General features: G+C 37.9%; 1 protein-coding gene across 1 annotated transcript in view; it reads right to left on the bottom strand.

Annotated features, from left to right (window-relative positions):
- The window catches only part of LOC137433049 (AP2-associated protein kinase 1), a 188,373-nt gene that overhangs the window by 25,096 nt on the left and 139,763 nt on the right, over positions 1-23,514 (bottom strand). The window contains 1 exon segment of the mRNA XM_068125469.2: positions 7,998-8,126. Within this exon segment, the coding sequence (XP_067981570.2) occupies positions 7,998-8,126 (129 nt within the window).

The raw sequence follows: 23,514 nt of genomic DNA on the forward strand, positions 1-23,514 counted from the left end.
CGTTTTAAATAATAATAATAATAATTCATTTATTTTGTATAGCGCTTTTCCAGAAGCCCAAAGGCGCTTTGACAGAGTGGAAAACATAATGCATAACAATACATGAAAACAACAATTGCAAAAAGACAAGAATCAAGAAAACAAACAGCAGCGATATACGGCATATATATAAGACAAGAATCAAAAAGACAAGACAAGAATCAATAGGGAAATATTTAAAGCAAAAGGAGGGAGAAGGAGAAGAGATAGTCAGGGGTTAAATGCTGTGGGTTGAATGTTGAATGCAGCGTTGAACAGGTGGGTCTTTAGTGATGTTTTGAATGTGGTGAGTGAGGAGGAGTCTCTGATGGTGTGAGGTAGTGAGTTCCAGAGGGTGGGAGCAGCGATGGAGAAGGCCCTGTCCCCCCAGGATCTGAATTTGGTCCGGATGGAGGGGGTCAGGAGGTTGGTACCAGCAGAGCGGAGGTTGCGGGTGGGAGTGTGTCTGGAGAGGAGGTCAGCCAGGTAGGATGGGGCCAGGTTATGGAGGGCTTTGTATGTCAAGAGGAGGATTTTGTACTGGATTCTCTGGGGGATGGGGAGCCAGTGAAGCTTGTAAAGGACGGGGGTGATGTGGTCACGGGTCCGGGAATGAGTGAGTAGACGGGCAGCGGAGTTCTGAATGTATTGGAGTTTATTGGTGATTTTTGAGGGTGAACCATAGAGGAGGCTATTGCAGTAGTCCAGACGGGAGGTGATGAAGGCGTGGATGAGGGTTTCTGCAGCCGTGGAGGAGAGGGATGAGCGGAGACGGGCAATGTTTTTCAGGTGAAAGAAGGCTGACTTTGTGATCTGTTTAGTGTATTTGTCGAAGGAAAGGGTTTGGTCAAAGATGACGCCAAGATTCCGGATGTGAGGGGAGGTGGATACTGGGATACCGTCGATGTTGAGGGCAAAGTTATGGGTGGATTTTGTGAGCGTTTTTGGGCCAATGATGATTATTTCAGATTTATCACAGTTAAGCTTGAGGAAGTTGATTTGAAGCCAGGATTTTATTTCAGTGATGCAGTTTGTCAGGATAGAGTGGGTGTCGGTGGAGACGGACTTGGTGGAGATGAAAAGCTGGATGTCATCGGCGAAGCAGTGGAATTGGAGACCATGACGGCGGATTAAGTGACCGAGCGGGGACAGGTAAAGGATGAAGAGGAGGGGGCCAAGAACTGAACCTTGGGGGACACCTTGGGGGAGGGGAGCAGTGGGGGATTTGCAGTTATTGATGGAGATGAACTGGCATCTGTCAGAGAGGTATGATTTAATCCAAGAGAGGGCAGTGCCGGTGACGTTAAAGGTGGATTCAAGTCGGGTGAGGAGGATAGTGTGATCGATGGTGTCAAAGGCAGCGCTGAGGTCGAGGAGGACGAGAATGTTGAGGTTGCCAGCGTCAGAGGAGAGGAGAAGGTCGTTGGTGATTTTGATGAGAGCAGTTTCAGTACTGTGGTTGGAGCGGAATCCGGATTGGAATGTTTCATACAAGTTATTGGCAGAGAGATGATGTTTGAGTTGAGTGGCTACAGCGCGTTCCAAAACTTTTGACAGAAAGGGTAGGTTGGAGATGGGTCTGAAGTTGTTTAGGGTGTCAGGGTTTAGACCAGGTTTTTTTAGAATGGGGGTAACAGCAGCAATTTTGAGGGAAGGTGGGACGATGCCTGTAGACAGGGAGGAGTTTATTGTTGCAATGATAAGTGGAGAGAGAGCAGGGAGGGAGGCTTTGACAAAGCTGGAGGGGATGGGGTCAAGAGTGCAGGTGGCAGTTTTCATTCCTATGAGGAGTTCAGAGAGGTCAGTAGGAGAGATTGGGGAGAACCGAGACAGGGGATGGCAGGACAAGGGGGGGCAGGTGGTTGGAGGGGGAGCGGGTGCGGCGGTGGTCAAGCTGTTGTAGATGTTGTCAATTTTGCGTTGGAAGAAAGAGAGGAAGGAGATGCAGTTGTCTACTGTGAATGACTGGGTGGTGGTGTTCAGGGGGCGGAGGAGTTTGTTTATTGTCGAGAAGAGTGCTTTTGGGTTTCCGGAGCCAGAGTGGATAATTTGAGAGTAGTAGGCAGAGCGGGCGCGGGAGAGGGCATCTTTGTAGTGTTGTATGTGGTCCTTGTAGGCTTGGGAGTGAACTGTGAGACCCGTTTTATTGCGGAGTCTTTCAAGTTGGCGAGCACGAGTTTTCATCAGGTGGAGTTCAGGGGTAAACCAGGGAGCAGAATGGGTGAAAGAAACTGTTTTGGTTTTTACAGGCGCAAGCTGGTCAAGGCAGGAGGAGAGAGTGTGGTTGTAGTAGTCAGTGAGGTCGGAAGGGGTGTGGAGGTCAATGAAGGGAGAAGTGGACATTTTTTCAGAGAGGGTGGATGAGAATGAGGTAGGTGAAAGAGCGTTTAGCTTACGGAAGTTGATTGTGCGATAATGCCTTGGTGTTGGGGCGGGGATGTTGATGGTCAGAGTGATGGCTAAGTGGTCAGAGAGGGTGAGGTCGGAGCCATAGAGATGGTGCAAATTTAATCCAGTGGAGCAGACAAGGTCCAAAATGTGACCACGGATATGGGTAGGAAAGTCGACATGTTGAGTGAGGTTAAAGCAGGTGAGTAAATCAGTGAAGTCAGTGGTTATTGTGGAGTCAGTGGAGTCCATGTGGATATTGAAATCACCAAGGAGGAGGATTGAGGGGGAGAGGGAACATAGCTGGGTCAGAAAGTAGGAGAAGTCAGACAGGAATGATGGGTGTGGTTTGGGAGGGCGGTAGACGACAGCCATGACTGACTGCGTGTGACCAGAGAGTTTTAAAGCCAGGTGTTCAAATGATGGAGCAGATGAGATGGAGATGAGGTTGGTCTTGATGTCTTGACGGTGGATAACGGCAATTCCACCACCTCGGCCCTCCGAGCGTGGTTTATTGACGTAGGAATATCCATTGGGTGTGGTGAGGTTGAGTGTGTAGTAGTCCAGAGGTTGTTGCCAGGTTTCGGTGAGACAGAGAAAGTCCAGTTTGTTATCCAGGATGTATTCGTTCAGGATGAGGCATTTATTGTTGAGGGACCGGGTGTTGAACAGGGTGAGCTTGATGTTGTTTTGAACAGCAGGGATGAATTCAGGTGATTTAGCCAGGGTTCGTAGGCAAGAGGTGCGATCGTGTGGGTTGCTGTGACCAGGTGCGCTGGGACGAAGAGTGAGAGTGCGCTGAGCCGACCAGAGGACGGGGATGGAGTGACCTGATTGCAAATAAACAAACTTGCGACCGGAGCCACGGTGAATGTACCTGGGTCGTCGGAGGAGTCCATTTGATTTGATGGCAGAGATGCATGATGGGGTGGAGCGGGTATTGAGCAGAAGAAGCCTTGCGGCGGAGTACTTCAGAGCCATGCCAGGCAGGAGCGAAGGGACGAGTACGAGGCCAAGGTCGAGGAGGCAAAGCGGCAAACGCAGCGGCAAACGCAGCGGCAAACGCAGCGGCAAACGACTGCAGCCGCTAATCAAGACCACAGCGGCAAACAAGGCCACGGCCACAATCAACGGGAGCGGGCCTTTCGAATTCCGTATTCCGTACCATCAAAAGCAGATTCCGTTATCCAGCCGGAGAACACGCGGCACGTGCGGGTGTGAAAAGGCAGGACAGGTGTGAGATGTCAGGTCAGAAAGGTAGAAGCAGACCCTGTACATCCATCCAGTCGGAGAAGCGGCGAATATGCAACGCCAGCGTCCTCTCGCAACCGAACCCGGAAGTCAAAGGGAGGAGTGGGATTGAAGAGAGTGAGGGAGTTTGTTCCAGAGGCGGGAGAAAAGAGGAATGAAGGTGAGCAGAGAGTCTTGATTTTGGCAGTTTAACCATAAGAGGGTTGCAGGCAGATCTTGTGCGACCTGCAGGAATATTTGGGGGACAGAGCCCAGAGAGAGCTGGGGGCGCAAGGCCGGAGAGGAGTCGGTAGAAGACAGAAAGACCACCAACCTGCCTGCGGTGATTAAGTGAAAGGCCCTCGGAGATAGCGTCATCGCGGGAGATTCCAATGATTCTGAACGCTCTGGTTTCAACAGCGTGAAGACGAGCTAGGTGTGAGGCAGGAGCACCAGCCCAGAGGGGAGAGCAGTACTCCATTGAGCTGCGGATGAAAGCCTTGTATGTGGTGAGGAGCTCAGGTGTGCCAAGGAAGGACTTCGCACGACGGAGGATGCCCAGTCGGCGACTGGCTTTGGAGGCCAGCTTGGAAATGTGGTTTTCCCAGGAAAGATCATGGCAGATAGTGAGACCCAAAAGCTTGAGTGACAGAACTTCTTGGAGAGGATTATTCAGAAAGTAGATGGGAGGGTTGTCCAGTCGGTCTTTTCGGAGAGACATCGTAAGAGAGTGAGATTTGTCAGGATTGAAAGACATGTTCCACTTGTTTGCCCAGTCTGTGATTTTGTCCAGGTCTGCAGAGAGTGAGGAGGCTGCAGACTGCCGATCTGAGGGATGAGGAATGGAGCGGCAGAGAGTGGAGTCATCAGCAAAGAGATAGAGAGGATTTTCAAGAGTCAGAGAGATCATTGATGAAGACCAGAAAAAGCACAGGGCCCAGAACACTGCCTTGGGGAACTCCAGCCTGAACAGGAAGAGGAGATGAGAGAAACCCATTCAGGGCCACACGTTGACGACGACTAGAGAGGAAGTCCGCCAGCCATGCGTGGAGATTTCCATGGATACCAAAGGAGGAGAGTTTGGTGAGCAGAGCGGGGTGCCAGACCGTATCGAAGGCATGTGATATGTCGAGGGAGACAGCTCTAATTTCCTGTTTGGCATTGAGGACCTCCATCCATTGTTGAGACAGCAGAAGCAGCATGTCTAGAGTAGAGTGACCTGGTCTGAAACCAAATTGATGATCAGAGATCAAGCCATTGGAGAAGAGGAAAGATTTCATATCCGAAGCAATGATGGATTCCATGACTTTGCTGATAATTGGGAGAAGGCTGATTGGTCTGTAGTTGCTGGGATCTGTTTTTGCACCTTTTTGTGCAAATAATAACCACTCAAGGGTCATCCTTGTATGATCACAAAGATACACTTCCACGAACAAACTGCCTAAACAGAAATTAAAGGTGGGGTTCCCCATCACGATAATCGGAGCACACTACCTATACAGATCTACCTGACTATAATCATCTACCCCAAAATTCATAACAATAGGTTCTGGCTAATTTCCCAATGGGGAAAACAAATGTCTGTGCTCTGTGGATGGATGGAATGGACATAAAGTTGTTTTAGTTTTAGGCACCACAAGTTGAAATTAACAGAATCTCAATAATCTAGATTTGAGAACACCTACAGCCCACAGTAAATCAAACTACAATCAGAATATGAAAACAGCCGAATCAAAGGGAACTGATTACACTCTTCATTTTACCAACAAAATACTCAAGAAATCTGAATGTTTCTCAACAAGTGCTGATGCTGTCTTTGCACCATTCCAAATAGTAACAGCAAACTTAAGATTAACAAATAAAAAACTGACGTTTTACAAAGAAAAGTTTTATTGCCCGATGCGTCAGTTTGCTCTGAATGAGTGAAAAAAGCAGCCATGTCATGGGAACTCATTTTTCACAAGTTTTGCTCCATCCAAGTGATTCTGTACAACCGCTTCACTCGTATTGTGCATGTCAAACCACTGGTCAGGGAGTGTCGTTTTTATCTGCTGCCAACAATAGTTTGTAATCTCCTCCATCTAGCCAATGATACTGGAAACTTGATTTCCTATTCTTAAGAAAAGAGATGCATGTAAGAAGTGTATAACAGGCAAACAGGCAGTGTCGAGTTTGTTCTGATAAAGTTCCCTTTGTCTTCCCTCCAAAAATGATCATTTCTAAGCACCATTGGCCTTCACGAGTGAGGTAGGCTTCAAGATCATTACCAAGTTTGACTTGGATCCCTTCAGCCGTTTCTAGGTTATTGTGGTAATGAAAACCTATCATGGATGCACGGATGGACGGACACACACACACACGGACGGACCCATTGCTTGGTTGTGCCGAAGTTCCCCCGTCCTGATTCCCTATGATTTTTTTTGTCATCATTCATGTCATCATGAACAGTTTATTCCACGTGCCCAGAGTGTTCGGATGAACTACGAGATCACATCACTGATGTTGTTCATATCCGATGGCCTCTATGCAAAAGCTATGGACAATTTCGCACAACGCCTTCAGGTGTGTATTGAAAGAGAAGGTGGATATGTTACGTACACAACAAAACTTGAAACATCACTCAAATTGTTCCATGTCGAACTGGAAAGTTGTGTATGTATGCTTGTTGTATTCAAACACTAAAAATGGGTAAGTATTTACGGGATACCCTGTATATACATAGATATGCACGCACACACTTAATATATGAAGCTCTTTCTAACCACTCACTCACTTATACAAATACTTTCGAGGTGGGCTTGAAATTTTGCAAACTGATGCAACTTGATGCCACAGTTCCAGGAAGAAAAACAATAACCGCCTGCAAAAGTCCATCAACCAAAGACCACCGATGAAGCTGCTCATGGAGTGTCAAGTGACCTAAGACAATGGCACGTCATGTGATCTTGCACGGCACGAATGCTCCCCAATTAAGCAGGTGTTTTCAAGTTTTATGGCAGTACGATTCAATAAGTGCCTGCTCCCTGGGGGGGAGGGGGTTTGTTGACTATTGCACTGTAGTACGTGTTACAGTGCATATTTCAATATTGCATGTTTACATATTCAGTCGGACTTCTGTGGAAGGCATCCGAGGTATGACAAATTCCTGCTTATGACATTCATGACATTCAGAACATACACTACATGACCAAAAGTATGTGGACACCCAAACATCAAACATCTCATTCCAAAATCGTGGGCATTAATATGGAGCTGGTCACCCCGTTGCTGCTATAACAGCCTCCATTCTTCTGGGAAGGTTTTCCAATAGATGTTGGAACATTGCTGCGGGGATTTGCTTCCATTCAGCCACAAGAGCATTAGTGAGGTCGGGCACTGATGTGAGCGATTAGGCCTGGCTCGCAGTCGGCGTTCCAATTCATCCCAAAGGTGTTCGATGGGTTTGAGGTCAGTGCTTTGTGTAGGCAGTCAAGTTATTCCAGACCTATCTCGACAAACCATTTCTGTATGGACTTTGCTTTGTGCACGGGGGCATTGTCATGCTGAAACAGGAATCCACTGCTCCAGGGTCCAATGATGGCGAGCTTTACACCACTCCAGCGACGCTTGGCATTGTGCATGGTGATCTTAGGCTTGTGTGCGGCTGCTCAGCCATGGAAACCCATTTCATGAAGCTCCCGACGAACAGTTGTTGTGCTGACGTTGCTTCCAGAGGCGGTTTGGAACTCGGTAGTGAGTGTTGCAACCGAGGACAGACAATTATTACGCGCTACGTGCTTCAGCACTCAGCGGTCCCGTTCTGTGAGCTTTTGTAGCCTATCACTTCGTGGCTGAGCTGTTGTTGCTCCGAGACGTTTCCACTTCACAATAACAGCACTTACAGGTGACTGGGGCAGCTCGAGCAGGGCAGAAATTTGACGAAATGACTTGTTGGAAAGGTGGCATCATGTGACAGTGCCACGTTGAAAGTTACTGAGCTCTTCAGTATGGCCCATTCTACTGTCAATGTTTGTCTATGGGAATTGCATAGCTGTGTGCTTGATTATATGTACCTGTCAGCAATAGATGTGGCTGAAACAGCTGAATCTACTAATTAGAAGGGGTGTCCGCATACCTTTGGTCATGTAGTGTATAGTCAATGACCTTAAATTACGTCACAAATGGCCTTTAATAAAATCAGTCGTTGAACCTTTTGATAGTTGTTTGTCTTCGGAAAGCAAAACATTGATGGAAAACACTGAACAGCACAAGTAAAGGTATGAGAGCCAAAAAGAAAGAAATAAAGGAAGATAAATGAGATGGTGCAAAAACTACGATTTATGAAAAGTATTCATGTTTGACCCTTCCAATAATGCCGTTACCTGGTTTAGCAATGAAGGGGACGGCACCAAAGATGTCCATCTGAGTAAGAGGCCTCGTCTGTGGAGGTTTCAGTCCGGGAATGAGGCTATCTTCAGGCATTTGTGCCAAAGACCCTTGCTGTTCAGGGCCTGGATTAAAAATGCAACGAGTTTTAAAATCCCAACATTTATATCCAGTAAATAAACACAATTAAAAAAAATTGTATGGACTTTGCCATGAAGCTGAGCAAATGATGCAGCCTGTCATATATTGTTGAAGGTTTGCCACAAACAGGAATGTGTTATGCAGAAAATAAAAAGTATGTACATTTTCCTTTGTTCAATTGGATGCCATTGCTCCATTCAACTCTCACGACATTGAATCACATGCCAACTGAAACATCGCTTTTATGTGCTTTATACTGACGACATAAAACATGCTTTTAGCTGAAAAATGCATCTTGACATGACATGCTTCACCTGCATTCGACAGCCAACAAAGGTTAGCTCAAAAGGAAGAAATGGAAACATGACCAAAAAGTCACTGAGAAATTCAAAAGTTGCATTGCAAAAGACTGCCGAATTGGTCATTTTTCAGAAAAATACTTGGTTGAGAGGACTAAGTGGAGAGGGGCCATCAGCTGATCGACCCATAATACGGTTAAACTGGGCATTAAATGAGTAGTAATAGTCGTTATACAAGAATGTGAATTTAGGATTATGATGATGATTAGATACAGCAAGTCTACTTGTTGAAAAAGAAGCTTCGTTTACGATTAAAATCAAAAGGTTTCAACATGGAGAAAGAAGAGAGACAGCATTCAAAACAGAAGGTTGACATAAATGAAGGACGACGTTTGGAGAGGGAGACATAGTAGAAATGTGTTTTAGTGAAATATAAAGGTAGAGAGAGGTCGATTTTGTTTTTTAATGAAGTAAACAACGATATTCATTTTGTCAGTTTGCGGAGCTAGGGTACCTCCTGACTTATAACCACCTTTAGAGGCCATTTTTCCCCGCAAAGCGGGGGTTGGCCTTTTTTCGGGAACCGTGGTTGTTGTTGTTTTTCGGTCCCCTTTTTGAAGCAATGTTTTACGGCCGGATGCCCTTCCTGACGCCAACCCTTTTTGCCGCCTTTAACGACAAACAGGGAATTACCAATGAACTGGTACTCAATTAGCCGACCTCGGAAGGATGACAGGCTGAGTCAACCCCCCTGGCGTTAATTCAGCGATCGACCGGGATTCGAACCCAGGATCCTAGGATCCTGATCCTCCTGACTTGCTCATTGCAAATTCAAAAGCAGATGTTTGAACAAAATAAACTTAATAAAAGGCAATCTGAGACATCATTAGGTGCCAACACAGGCTTAAGCAATCTATCCGAGATTAAATCAAACACGGCACTGGAATTGGACTCGATAAGCAACGGTGCACCGATTACCGCAATCGGCTTCAGCTTAGGTCAGAATCAGCACAACATCGCAGATTTAATGAGCCCAATTGCAGTATTTGAATTAGTCTCTGATCAATAGATTTTACTGGATGAATCGCAACTTTCATCAATTTTTGTTAAACCAACAGCAGTAGGTGATAAATGTTGCTTCTGGGACACCTCCGTTTAACATGGGAAATCCCTATCTAATGTCATTTACCCCCCTGTTTTAAAAAAAATCATAAACACCTCTATTTCTCCCTCTATGAACCTATAATCCTTCTCGCCTTATGAACCTATAATCCTTCTCGCCTTATGAACCTATAATCCTTCTCACCTTATGAACCTATAATCCTTCTCGCCTTATGAACCTATGATTTTCTTCCTTTATGAACCTATAATCCTTCTAGCCTTATGAACCTATGATCATTCTCACTTCCATGTAATTTTTACCCTATTCCCCCCACTAGCCCCTTAATGTAGTTCCTTAGACCACTCTGCTAATGAGCCTATAAATATATTATCTCTTTCTAACTTTTTTAAGAGTTCCATTCTCCTATAGAACTCATCCCCATCAAGTATATTTATAAAGTATACAGGTTCCTTAACCTTTTGTTGTGAAAGTATAAAGTGGTATGTTTCACGGAGGGTTCTTGTTTGACCTCCTCCTCTCCCACATACCATTTTAAAATTATAATATTTATTATCCGATTGATAACCATTAAAGTTCTCACTCCACTCTAATATATTTTTCTTCCCACCCTCCATTACCCCACTTAACAAATGAATACGTTTATCCGTCTTGAGAACCTTCTGACCAGTGATTCTCTCAACCTCTTGAATCTGATATTTTTCACATTCGTTATGTTTTCCATTTATATACCAAGGTTGATTACACCTCCACTCTTTAGTCTGGTTGATACTTGGTTCTATCATTTATATAATAGTAAAAAAGGTGGCGGTAGCCCGTTAAAATCCCTAACCCCCCTTTTTAACTTATCACTTATATATATATATATCTTATATACTTATATAACCATAAGGGAGACGATCAATTCCATTTTCTAAAATAAACCTCTTATCATCAAAAGCCCCCAATGCTTTCTTATGTGTGGGCGGGGTCTGTGTGGGTGTGGTCTGTGTGGGTGTGGTCTGTGTGGGTGTGGTCTGTGTGGGTGGGGTCTGTGTGGGTGGGGTTTGTGGGTGGGGTCTGTGTGGGTGTGGCTTATGATTTTTTTTTTTTTTTTTTTTTTTTTTTTTTTTTTTTTTTTTTTTTTTTTTTTTTTTTTACTACTAATTAAATTAGCTAATCTGGGTGGATGAAAGTATGGATGGTTGTTGTTTAATGAATTATCAGTTTTGTTTTTTGTAATTCTTGTGAGTAAAATGAACCCAAGATTTCTTCCCAATTCATATCATATAATTTGTAAGTCCAAGGCATAGTATCCATTACATCAACGATTTTGAATAATTCATTAGTCCATCTCTTTGTATAACCTTTCTCAAAATGACTTTTCCATCTGTATATTCTTACAATATCACCAACTTTGAACTTGGGCTTTCTCAAATTAATCTCCTTTTCATATTCTAATTTTGTAAATGTTTCTGATGGTTTTGATTTTGTTGATGAATGAACTGTATTATTGTAATTATCTACAATATCCTGAATAAAATACACCCATTTTTGGGAACCGAGTTGTGTGAATTTTTTAAATAATTTCTCTTTTAAAGTACGATTAAAACGCTCAATAACAACTGCTTTTCCTTCATTAAAGGTGCTGTATAATTTAATACCCTCCCCCTTAAGAAATTTCATAAATATTTTGTTATAGAACTCTGTTCCCTCATCGGTCCACAGTTTCTTTGGTTTTCTTTTACTTTTATTAAATATCTGTTGGAAGGCTAACTTCAGAGTATAACCTCTCTTGTTTTTCAAAGGAACAACCCAAGCAAATCTACTCCTCAAATCAATAACGGTTAAAGCATACTTGTATCCCTTATCATTTTTTAGTTCGATTAAATCAGCGGACCATATGTGGTCGGTGTATTTAGAATAAACTTTCCTTCTTTTAAACTTTGTGATTATAGGTTTATGTAATTCATCAGCCAAAAGCTCCTCAGTCTTGATGACATCATGAGAGCCTAATAGTTTTTTGAGGGTGAATAACCAAGGCCAAGTTTCAATTTAGCATTTATCAAATTTCTCACAATAAACCTATCAACTTTCTCTCTCAACGTTGGATTTTGTATCAAAGACAAATTATACAACATTTCTCTGTCGGCTTTATGTTTTTCAGTCAATGTAGTGGTTTTCCCATAAGCAATATCATGCTTCATACACACTTCATCAACCCTATTTGTAGGTTTAGACCAAGGTTTAGGATTGTCAGCCTCATCTAATCTTTTATCCAAGTTTGTTCCTGGGCCACAGAAAGAATACCCTGGAAGGTGTAATTCCCCTGGAATTCCAGTTGTTGTAAATTTGCTACCTGACAAAAACTTTTGTATGTCTCCTCCACTTTTAGGAGAGATGAATTGACACTTTTTAGAACCACACACTTGACATATTCCTTTTTGATAAACTCTATTATTTTTAGCTTTAACATAAGAGATATTTTTAGATTTAGTTTTCTTTTTACATTTGAGACAATAACTCATATTTATTTATGAGAAAAAGTTCTACATAGTGCCAAAACCTTTTTGGTTTTCAACATATACATTTCTATCTTGATTTTTAAAACATAAAGAATCCTTAGAAATGACTTCACTCTCTCCTCCATTTATTTACAAATAAAACTAACTAAAGTCAATAACACCAACATCATCAACTATATGTTGTATATCTGCGCTCTGAATTCATTATAGCAAATTTAAAAACCAATAAGTTCGGAAGAGTCATTAATTCTTTATTTTCCTCTTCAGTGCGTTGAGATTTATTTATTTGTCGTAATACCTTCAATCTTTCATTAATCTCAGGAATGGTCATATTTTTATATTTTTCCTCCCTCTCCTCCTCCTCCTTTTTCTCCCTTTCCTCCCTCTCCTCCTTCTCCTTTTTCTCCCTTTCATCCTTCTCCTCCTTCTCCTTTTCCTCCCTCTCCTCCTTCTCCCTTTCCCCCTTCTCCTCCTTCTCTCTTTCCTCCTTCTCTTCTTCAACTCCTTCCTCCTTCTCTTCTTCAACTCCTTCCTCATCCCTTGCTACCCTTGAGTTTGAACCCCAAAGAATATTATACATATACTCATCTGGATTTTGAGATATTCTTGTATCTATAATTATTTTTCTCATAATAGGATACCAATAAGATTTGTTGACGATTTCTAAAAGAGTTTTATATTTCATAACTTTGAGAAGTTCATTTTTATTTAATATTTTAAACAAGTCTCTATTTGTGGGTTTAACAATATCAGTATAAGGCCAGTTTTTAATGACAAAATTCCCATGTATATGCTCCAAATCATAAGGTATGTAATACCGAGCACCCTTTTCTTGTAGGTATCCTTGAATACAAAAATTATAATTCTCTTGTAGTCTTCTTCCTGCCATTTATGTATCAGAAATATATGTGAGATTAATATTATGACAGGTAATACCACCCCATCTTCCCACTACCAAATCGGTTTGTATTCCTCGGCTTTCTATCCTTATCTCATTACCTTCCTTCTTTGTCATGCGAACCATCGCTATACTATCATATATTTTTCTTTTCTTAAAATCACGTATTTGTTGTTTGCTAATTGTACTTCCACATAAATCCTTATCTTCACCAAGTGGATAATATTCTTCTTTACGAGACTGATTTAAATCATGTAGGTCTTCTATGTTTATTGAAAAAGACCAATTATACCCTAAATCAGACATATCATACCCCCATTTATTAATTCGCATATTAACTAAATGTCCTTCTTTATAAAATTCAATTGTAAGCAGGTAGTTAAATTCAATGAGGAAAGGTGTATGGTCAGTATAACCAGGTGTTGTGGTTGTAAATTTTACTTGTTTAACAAAACGTGCTGTTTTCTTTAAAAATATATATTGTGATAAATCACTTAATCTAATTAAGTCATTCGCATCTGTAGGGTTTGGATAATTGATTAATTTATAAGTATTCTTCATATTAATATTTTTACTTACACTATATTTTTGTCGTTCAGCCTGTGCCTTTGTATAATAATTTGATAAATCAATATCCTGAGAGGATTTTCCAAAGATAGAACCATCTTTTCCAACATAAGTCATTTATATTAGATTAAAAATGATATCATAAAAAATTTCATTATTGTTGAGTTTAAATAATACATATAAACATAATTGACCACAACATTTAGAATTAATTTCTTGAACTTGAAATGTTTGATAAACACCATTCTGTAAGAATTGTATTACTTCAACAGGTGGTGGCATACCATAACTATCAAAATAATATTTATCCTGACTATTATGAATACAAACCCAATGAGAACCATTCTGTGTGTCTAAATTCATAATAATATTCTTTGTATTCTTATTTATATGTATTAATTCATCTCTCATACAAATAACCACATTATCAATTTTTAGTGTTTTACAATACTTAGCGAGTTCTATATTTGACGTTGTATTCTTTCCAAATTGTTTAAACCATTTATCCATTTATTTATGAGAAAGATACAATCCATTACCCCGTTTAGTTAGTTTAACACCCGCTTGAGCGATAGAGGAAAGCATATCTCCAACTAACAATCTAGCTTTATCAGGTAGACTTTCAAGTTTTTGAGCAAAATCTACAATTACACCACTTCCACTAATTTGTTTCTCCAACTCCTTGTTATGTCTTTCCAATTCTTTTTGAGCTTTTAGTTGTGCCTTCCTTTCGTTAGCAGTTTTTATCGCTGCTGAAATACCACCAGTCAATGCTCCCGCCGCACTTAAACCAGCAAATAAAGGAATTAGAAATGGGAGAAATCCTCCTCTTGACTTGTCTATTGAATATTTCTTTAACATAGGTTTTGTCATTTTAATTTTAAGTGATCCAACATCATTTAGTGTTTTCACCTGCTCTCTTGTGAGTAAAACATCAATTCTTACAGCTCCTTTTCTTTGAAATGTATTAACATTAATAATACAAGGCTTTTGATTTTGAATACAAGATGTTAATTTATCAAGATTGATTTGATTAACATATACCCCTACCATTTATTTATGAGAAAAAACCTATGTGATATTAATCATAACACCATTATCTGTATTAATCTGTAATTCTGTTTCCTCCAAAAGCAAACAATAAGCATCAACTTCTTCATTCTCTCCTCTTTCAATGTATAGAGAAGTATCCACTCTATTAGACTTTATAGTTTCCTTTTGAGAACTCAGGTCAATTGTGTAGATTGTATAAAGTTTTTGAAACGCAACCATATCCAAAATAGGTTCATTATTACCGTTGCTTTCACACACCTTTTGGTAAGACTTGTAGGCTTCCGCATAATCATTTTTTTCCCAATCAATTTCCAATCTATCTCGCGGATAAAATGTCCCATCAAGAGAAACCCGAAGTTGTTTCACCTTAGCATTATCACTCAGGGCATTATTCTTATTAGTACCGTCCTCTCCATCTGGTTTCTTAAAAATGAGCCATAGGTATCGTGGCTTTCCTTCAAGAACACCCAAATTCCAAGTGTAGGTAGTGTGTTCCAGTTTAACGTGTTGACATCTTCTTTTAAGGTATGATACATTTAGCGGTTTCTTTGAGTTAAGTCTTCTATTTAACATCTCTTCCGTTTTAAGATTAGGAGTATATTCACTAATATACCAACACAAATCATTAATAACAAATTTATTATTGTCGCCAAAAGCATTTTCAACCCCAAAAAGCAACCTATTTACATTATCATTCCTTTGTAGTTGAAATCTAATTTTAAGCCCATACAAAACTTTATCATAATCACAAAATCCAAATATACCTTTCAGAGGTACTGCTACCGTAAAACTATTCTCTGCTTTTGCGTCATCATTATACATTGACTTCCTTTGACTATAACCAGGGTCTGCGTTTGTTCCTGTTGACATATCAGGAATAAAACCTTCAACAGCTCCCTTACCCATTCTATCACTAAACGAATATAGTGTAAATTTCATCATTTCAGATGTAGCAGAGACATAATCAACCGCTTCAACCTCTTGTGTTCCAATATACAGGCGGACACTGTCAAACATTTTCCAGAAGAAATCATTTACGAGTGTAGCATTAGTATTATTCGCAGCCTTAGTGAATTTAAATTTACACAGCAAGAAACTATCAGCTATATTCAAGTAAGTTTGTTGATTATTTATTTCAAAACTTTTTGTTCCGTTTGAATTCCAGTCTGTTCCTGTTATAGCATTTACCTTAAAATAGTCTTCCTTTTTAGTGGAGTTTGAAATGATAATCGTATCATCCAAATCATAGATACTATCAATCGCTTCCATACTTGTATTTATATAGCATTAAAATTGTTGAAACCCTGACCCAAGTATTTTAATGATTTTTTGTCGTTCTTGTGAAGATAGTTGAGTTTTACCTTTTTTAATTTCTTTGATTGCTTGTAATTTATGAGACTCCTTTTGAGCATCTTTTATACTCTTTATAGCACCCGCAACTGAGCCCACGGCAGAAGCAGTTGAACCAATTAGGTCTTTATGTTTAAGGATGGTTGAACCAATACCCATTAGAGTATCAATTATCCCATCTCCTTTATTTCTAAATTGATGTCCCACACCCCGTTGTCTCTTTGGTTTATAGTATCCTCTCCCAAGAAACATACCTTCACCCTTATAGTATGGTGAAAGGAACATCCCATCCCCTGTAATTATTTTATATTTTCCCAACTCGTGTTTTCTCACAATAACCATTATTTATTTATTGAAAAACTTCACGTAGGTGAATTCTGATGGATATAATTTCATCATTAAAGGATATCATACGATTATCTTGGTCGGTTATCCTAAAATTTACTCTGTATATGGTTTTTCCTGACACAGGTAAATAGACAAGATTTTTTGGTTCCATATTAAATTTATAACCAATCGGGGTTGAGTATGCGCTGAATGAAAATATTGTATTTGTTCTTATTCCATCGTTATAAGCACCATCAATCAAATCACAATGAATTAATACTGAATTTATACCGGAGGATATTTGAATGACATTATCACTGTAAGACGTCCCGTTAGTTTCAACCTTTTTTGAAGAGAAACCCAATAGCTCTCTAAACGATTTTTCAATGGTGAAATCAACTTTATAATTATTTTTAAGTTTAATAGTTGATTTTGAAGTGTGTTTTTGAATATCTATTACAATATTTTTTGGTTCATCACCTTTTTCTTTCATAAGGCGAGAGACTTCTGAAGATATTTGAGAAATCTCGTAAGCACCGGGTGAAACGGTTATAGTTTTATATCCACTTCCTGGATTATAACTAAACTTGTTGTTTTTCTCTGTGATATTAAACAAGGTATTATAAGTCTCCATTGACAACAAAGAAGCCTCATATTCTTTTTTGGGGTCAAGTTGTAGTGGGTAAGGGAATGAAGCTGTGTAATCACTCGTTGTGAAATTAAAACTAAGAATTGTGCTTCTCATCTTATTTAATATCTAATAAAATATCTTTGTATTGACATTTATTAATTATTTTCATATTCATCAACTGATCTAAAATGGCGGATGCTTCATTAAAACAATTGTTGTTTCCAGCCTTCTTACTACCTAACAACAATAATAACCTATTAACTAATTGTGATGGGTCATTTGGAAGAAAACTAACACCCGAACCAAGCTTACTTAAAGCATCAATAATATGTTTCTCCTTCTCATTCTTCTTACTTTTACCAGCAACAGAAACTCCATAATCAAGTGTGTTTAGCAACTCAATATACTCTCTATCTTCCTCTCTTTCCATTTCAAGCGGTTCATCAAAATAAGGTGAATTAGAATGTCCATCTTTTGTTAGAAGAAACATTAATCTTGGGGTTAATTCAACATTTGGTTGGTCAGAACTTAAGAACACCAATTTATCATTAAATATCAATAACTTTTCTTTCACAAGATGGAACTGTGCTGGTTCTTCTGTTGGAATGAGACCTGCTCTGGTTTTTGAACCCTTCAAATATTCATTGTTTTGAAGAGCTTCTACAATATAATTGGAAAGTTTATTTACCTTCTCAAGATGCCGAAATAATCCTTCATCATCATATTCTAATTCTCCAAGTTCTTGCTCTGTCATTTGACTAAAATCTTTGAGCATTTGAAATTTTTTTGGAGTAAATTCTACCATGGGAACTGTAGGTGAAATCGTTTGTTGAGTTTTTAAAAGTGGTTTAAAAAATTTCTCTTGTTTTCTTTCAAAGGCTTCTTCACCAGTTAGTTTCTGTCTCCTTTTCTTCTTTATGTCTTCCTGTTGCTTTACAACTTTTGAAAGCAACTCTTGATGTTCTTTAAACTTTCTTACTCTTTCTTCGGTATTCATTTTCTGTATTTATTTATTGAAAAATATCATTTAGTATCTCATCTTGTTTCACAACAATATATTTATATTTTCCGATCGTGTGTTTCATATTATTTTCAAATTCCTTCTTACTACGTAATGTAGAACAATTATCTCTCCAAAAATTATTTGTATCTATTGAATTTAACTTAAATAAAATAAAAGTATTAGCATTGTTTCTTATTGAGCGCCGAGGGAGTTGAAAATATGACTGACTAAGATAAATACAATTACAAGAAGAATGTCTCCCTCTTGTATAGTAGCTATCCATTACTGTTTGGTTTCTCTCATTAACACAATCATCAAAGATAACGAGGTTCTTTTTTGATTTATCTAAATCTTGAGGTGAAGGTATATCATCCGTATTATCACTGAGAATACAAGTTATGGGTTTTAGTTTTGATTTTGATTTCTGTGTATCACAAAATAATTGTATTATATCATCAATATTATAATCATTTAGTTTGTTTTGAAGTTTAAATAAACCGATAATGTCTTCCTTTTTAAGACCCGCATTAAAACCCTGTGAGAGTAGTTGATACTCAGGTTGAAAACTTGACTTTGTAAAAATTATTAAATTATCATAATCTAAAAAATTAGGACTAAGGAGCATCTTTAAAAGTAAACAGGTTTTTCCACATCCGCTTGAACCGACTATTAGACATCTCAATGAATTTGGAAGATTTTTATGGTTATTAAATTTTATCTTATTTTCCCAAACAGGTAAAAAATCATTCATTTATATATTTGGAAAACAAGTCATCTAACTTTTTTTGAGTTTTTTGAGAAACTCTATATTTTATCCTGAGTTCAGGTTTAATTTCAAAATAATCCATTATTTTGTTTATATAGTATCTTGTATTAACATTTCCATTAAAATTATTTTGAATAATAAATATCATTAAACCCTTATACATTTCCTCAATACAAATAGTCTCTTCCCTTGTAAGAAATGGTGTATTATCCCCATAATACTTAACATTCATCTCTCTTATTAATCTTGTAAAGTAATTCATTTTTGGTTCTAATTTAAAAGAGTTATATATTTTTCTATATTTTTTATTATCATTAATTAGAAGATAATCACAGAAAATACATTGTTTATATGCTTCTGATTCTGTATTAAGCCCCACTCTACCACAAGCCAGACAATTCTCTAATTTATCATATGGAGAGTCTGGAAATTCTAAATATCCTTCAGAATTTATCATATTTATATAGTAAAATTATACTTAAAACAAAGTGCCTTTTTTAGAGGCTTTTTTAAAGATGAAACTGTGCTTAAAGTAAAACACCTTTGAGCTTTTCAACTCGTTTTATGTATATAACTTTACTTAAACTAAACGCAAATTTATTAGCTAATAAATACAATGTTTCAAAACACAAAAGACAAATTTCAATCAATCTCTACTTCGGTGGAAGATATAGAAAAATATGTCAAAGATGTTAAATTGAACAAAGATAAATATGGAAATTTTTGGATTAAACCCATAATGGAGAATAACATGTGTCCTTTTATTAAATTTACAGGACAAGCTATGTTAATTAATAACTCTATTAAAGTAAATTTGACAAAAGTTTCTCCACTACTACTAACAATTTACTCAAAGCTTGAAAAGATCATTGATAAAGAAGCTTTGAAAATGAATGATAAAACCATCAACGATTCTAGAGGAAACATTTGTATATTCTTTAATAGACCCAAAGATGTGGGTGAAATTAATAATATGAATATTAGTGGTGAACTATCATTCCGTACTCTGATTATTAGAGATTATTTGAAAATAACATTTAATGTAAAAAATATTGTGGTTATTAGTTCTAATGAAAGAAAATATATAGATATTGATGGAAGTTTAATGGTATGTAAATGAGTGATATTAACAGTCAATACTCTGAGAGTTATTATACTGAGAGTCTAGGATCTGAAGATAGTTATGATACTAATAGTTTGTGTTCAAATGATAGTTATGAGAGTAGCTTTATTGATGACTCAGATAGTGAAATTGAAATTGATGAACTAGAGTATCTAAACTTTCTGGCTAATACATAGACGCTTTACTTTAAGTAAAGTTATATACATAAAACGTGTTGAAAAGCTCAAAGGTGCTATTTTCTGGCTTTCTGGGCCCTGTGCTATTTCTGGTCTTCATCAATGATCTCTCTGACTCTCTTGAAAATCCTCTCTATCTCTTTGCTGATGACTCTACTCTATGTCGCTCCATTCCTCATCCCTCAGATCAGCAGTCTGCAGCCTCCTCACTCTCTGCAGACCTGGACAAAATCACAGACTGGGCAAACAAATGGAACATGTCTTTCAATCCTGATAAATCTCACACTCTTACGATGTCTCTCCGAAAGGACCGACTGGACAACCCTCCCATCTACTTTCTCAACAATCCTCTCCAAGAAGTTCTGTCGCTCAAGCTTTTGGGTCTCACTATCTGCCATGATCTTTCTTGGGAAAACCACATTTCCAAGCTCGCCTCCAAAGCCAGTCGCCGACTGGGCATCCTCCGTCGTGCGAAGTCCTTCCTTGGCACACCTGAGCTCCTCACCACATACAAGGCTTTCATCCGCAGCTCAATGGAATACTGTTCCCCCCTCTGGGCTGGTGCTCCTGCCTCACACCTTGCTCGGCTTCACGCTGTTGAGGCCAAAGCTTTCAGAATCATTGGAATCTCCTGCGATGTAGTCAACTCCGAGGGCCTTTCACTCACTCACCGCAGGCAGGTTGGTGGTCTTTCTGTCTTCTACCGACTCCTCTCTGGCCTTGCTCCCCCAGAGAGGAGTTGGTTTGTCTTTTTTGTGATTATTGTTAGCTCTTTCACGAGCCTCGATCTTGTATACAAAAAAAAAAAAAAAAAAAAAAAAAAAAAAAAAAAAAAGGTGTTTTACTTTAAGTAAAGTTATATACATAAAACGAGTTGAAAAGCTCAAAGGTGTTTTACTTTAAGTAAAGTTATATGCATAAAACGAGTTGAAAAGCTCAAAGGTGTTTTACTTTAAGTAAAGTTATATACATAAAACGAGTTGAAAAGCTCAAAGGTGTTTTACTTTAAGTAAAGTTATATACATAAAACGAGTTGAAAAGCTCAAAGGTGTTTTACTTTAAGTAAAGTTATATACATAAAACGAGTTGAAAAGCTCAAAGGTGTTTTACTTTAAGTAAAGTTATATACATAAAACGAGTTGAAAAGCTCAAAGGTATTTTACTTTAAGTAAAGTTATATACATAAAACGAGTTGAAAAACTCAAAGGTGTTTTACTTTAAGTAAAGTTATATACATAACACGAGTTGAAAAGCTCAAAGGTGTTTACTTTAAGCACAGTTTCATCTTTTAAAAAGCCTCTAAAAAAGGCACTTTGTTTTAAGTATAATTTTACTATATAAATAAATATGATCAAAGCAACGTATTGCGATGTTTGTGAACAAGAATATAAACAATACAAAAGACACCTTAAAACTAACAAACACACATTTAATCTACTTCACCTACTATCTCCTATTCAGAAGGAAACAAAACACTGTTCTGCATGTAATAAAAATATCCTCAAGAAAGGCTTCGAAATACATCTTAAAACAATTCTACATTTATCAAATTTTATCACAACTAAAAACTCTGATGGCGCATTCAAAGAACATATTAAAATAAGAGTCTTTAACTTCAAACCTCCTGAACCAGAGTCTATAGTTGATGCTGTAGAAAGAGTTAAACCTGTTGTTCAAACGTTGATTGAAAAAACACTAAAAGAAATGAAACCACTTAAATTTTATATGGGAGTAAAATTAGAAATGACAAAGGACGAAGGAGTTATAGATACACCATACATGAGAACTGAGCCACACTTTATATCTTCATATCAAGATTTTAAAACATCAGGAGTCTATGATGAACTTATTAAACAAGAGCAAGATGTGGATAATTCAATCGTAGGAAGTGGATTCAATATAGGAAAAATTATTTACATAGACATTCATATTCTTAAATCAGATCCTCTAAAAGCTTCTTCCTACATTGATTTACCCAGTGTTATCAAAAATAGAAAAGCAGTTATCAATATCAAAAATAAAGACAATAAATGTTTTCTCTGGTCTATTCTAGCACACTTACATCCTCCACATTTTCATGATGAAAGAGTATCTCATTATAAAAAATATGAGAATACATTAAATACGAAAGATCTAAAGTTTCCGATGGCTTTAAATGATATTCCTAAATTTGAAAAGATAAATAATTTATCAGTTAATGTTTATGGTCTAACAGAAACAAACAGCATTCAGGTTTTAAAGCTTTCTGACAATTGTAAACAAACTCATATTAATCTTCTATATTTTAATTCAGAGAAAAATTCACATTATACATACATTAAAGATATTGCTAAATTAATAAAACCACAAGTATGTAAAAGAACAAATAAAATATATATTTGTTTGCGTTGTCTTAACTTCTTCCATACACAAGAAAGATTAGATAAACATTCAAATTATTGTGGTGAACATAAATCAACGGTAATCAATATGCCTAAAGAAGGCTCAAATATCACATTCAAAGATGAAAAGAAAAAGATCAAACATCCATTTGTTATATATGCTGATTTTGAAAGTATTCTAGAAAAAATAGATACTGCTTCTCCAGATCCAAAAGATTCATACACAAATAAATATCAAAAACATACTCCTTGCGGTTTTTGTTATTATATCAAATCATCCGTTGGTGATAAATATAACAAGTTAGAGGAGTATAGAGGCTCAAATACCCCAGAGGAGTTTGTGAAACGACTAGAAAAAGACTGTGTCCGATTAACCAAGATAATGAGAGAAACTAATAAACCAATGTCTTTGACGAGTGAACAGAAAAGGGAATTTAGAAAAAACAATGTTTGTCATATTTGTGAGGAAAAAATTGGTGAAGGTCTAAAGGTTAGAGATCATTGTCATCTCACTGGTAAATATAGAGGTCCAGCTCATCAAAGTTGTAATATTAATTATCAACTCCCCTCTTTCATTCCTGTCTTTCTTCATAACAATGCTCATTATGATACGCATCTATTTATTAATGAACTTTCAAAGACATCTGGACACATTTCAGCAATTCCTAACACAGATCAGAAATACATTTCATTCACAAAAACAATTCACACATCTCCTATTACTCATATCAGATTTCTTGATACATTTAAATTCATGGCAAGTCCATTGGCTAACTTGGTTCAAAATCTAAAAGAGTTTCCATGTCTTTCAGAGTATTTTTCAGATAAAGATTTTCTAACACAAAAGGGAATTTACCCCTATGACTATATGGACTCATTTGAGAGATTCAATGAAACACAACTTCCTTTAAAAGAAAATTTCGATAACAAATTAAACAACAGTCATATATCTGATAAAGATTATGTACACGCACAAAATGTTTGGGAAAAATATAACATCAAGAATCTTGGTGAGTATCACGATTTGTATCTCAAAACTGATGTGCTTTTATTGGCCGATGTATTTGAAGCCTTTAGATCTGTTTGTCGCACTGGATATGGATTGGATCCTGCTCACTACTACACAGCACCTGGATTGGCTTGGAGCGCGATGTTGAAAATGACAAAACAAGAT

The sequence above is a fragment of the Myxine glutinosa genome, chromosome 8, assembly GCF_964187855.1.
Source record: "Myxine glutinosa chromosome 8, kmMyxGlut1.1, whole genome shotgun sequence".
Lineage (NCBI taxonomy): Eukaryota > Metazoa > Chordata > Myxini > Myxiniformes > Myxinidae > Myxine > Myxine glutinosa.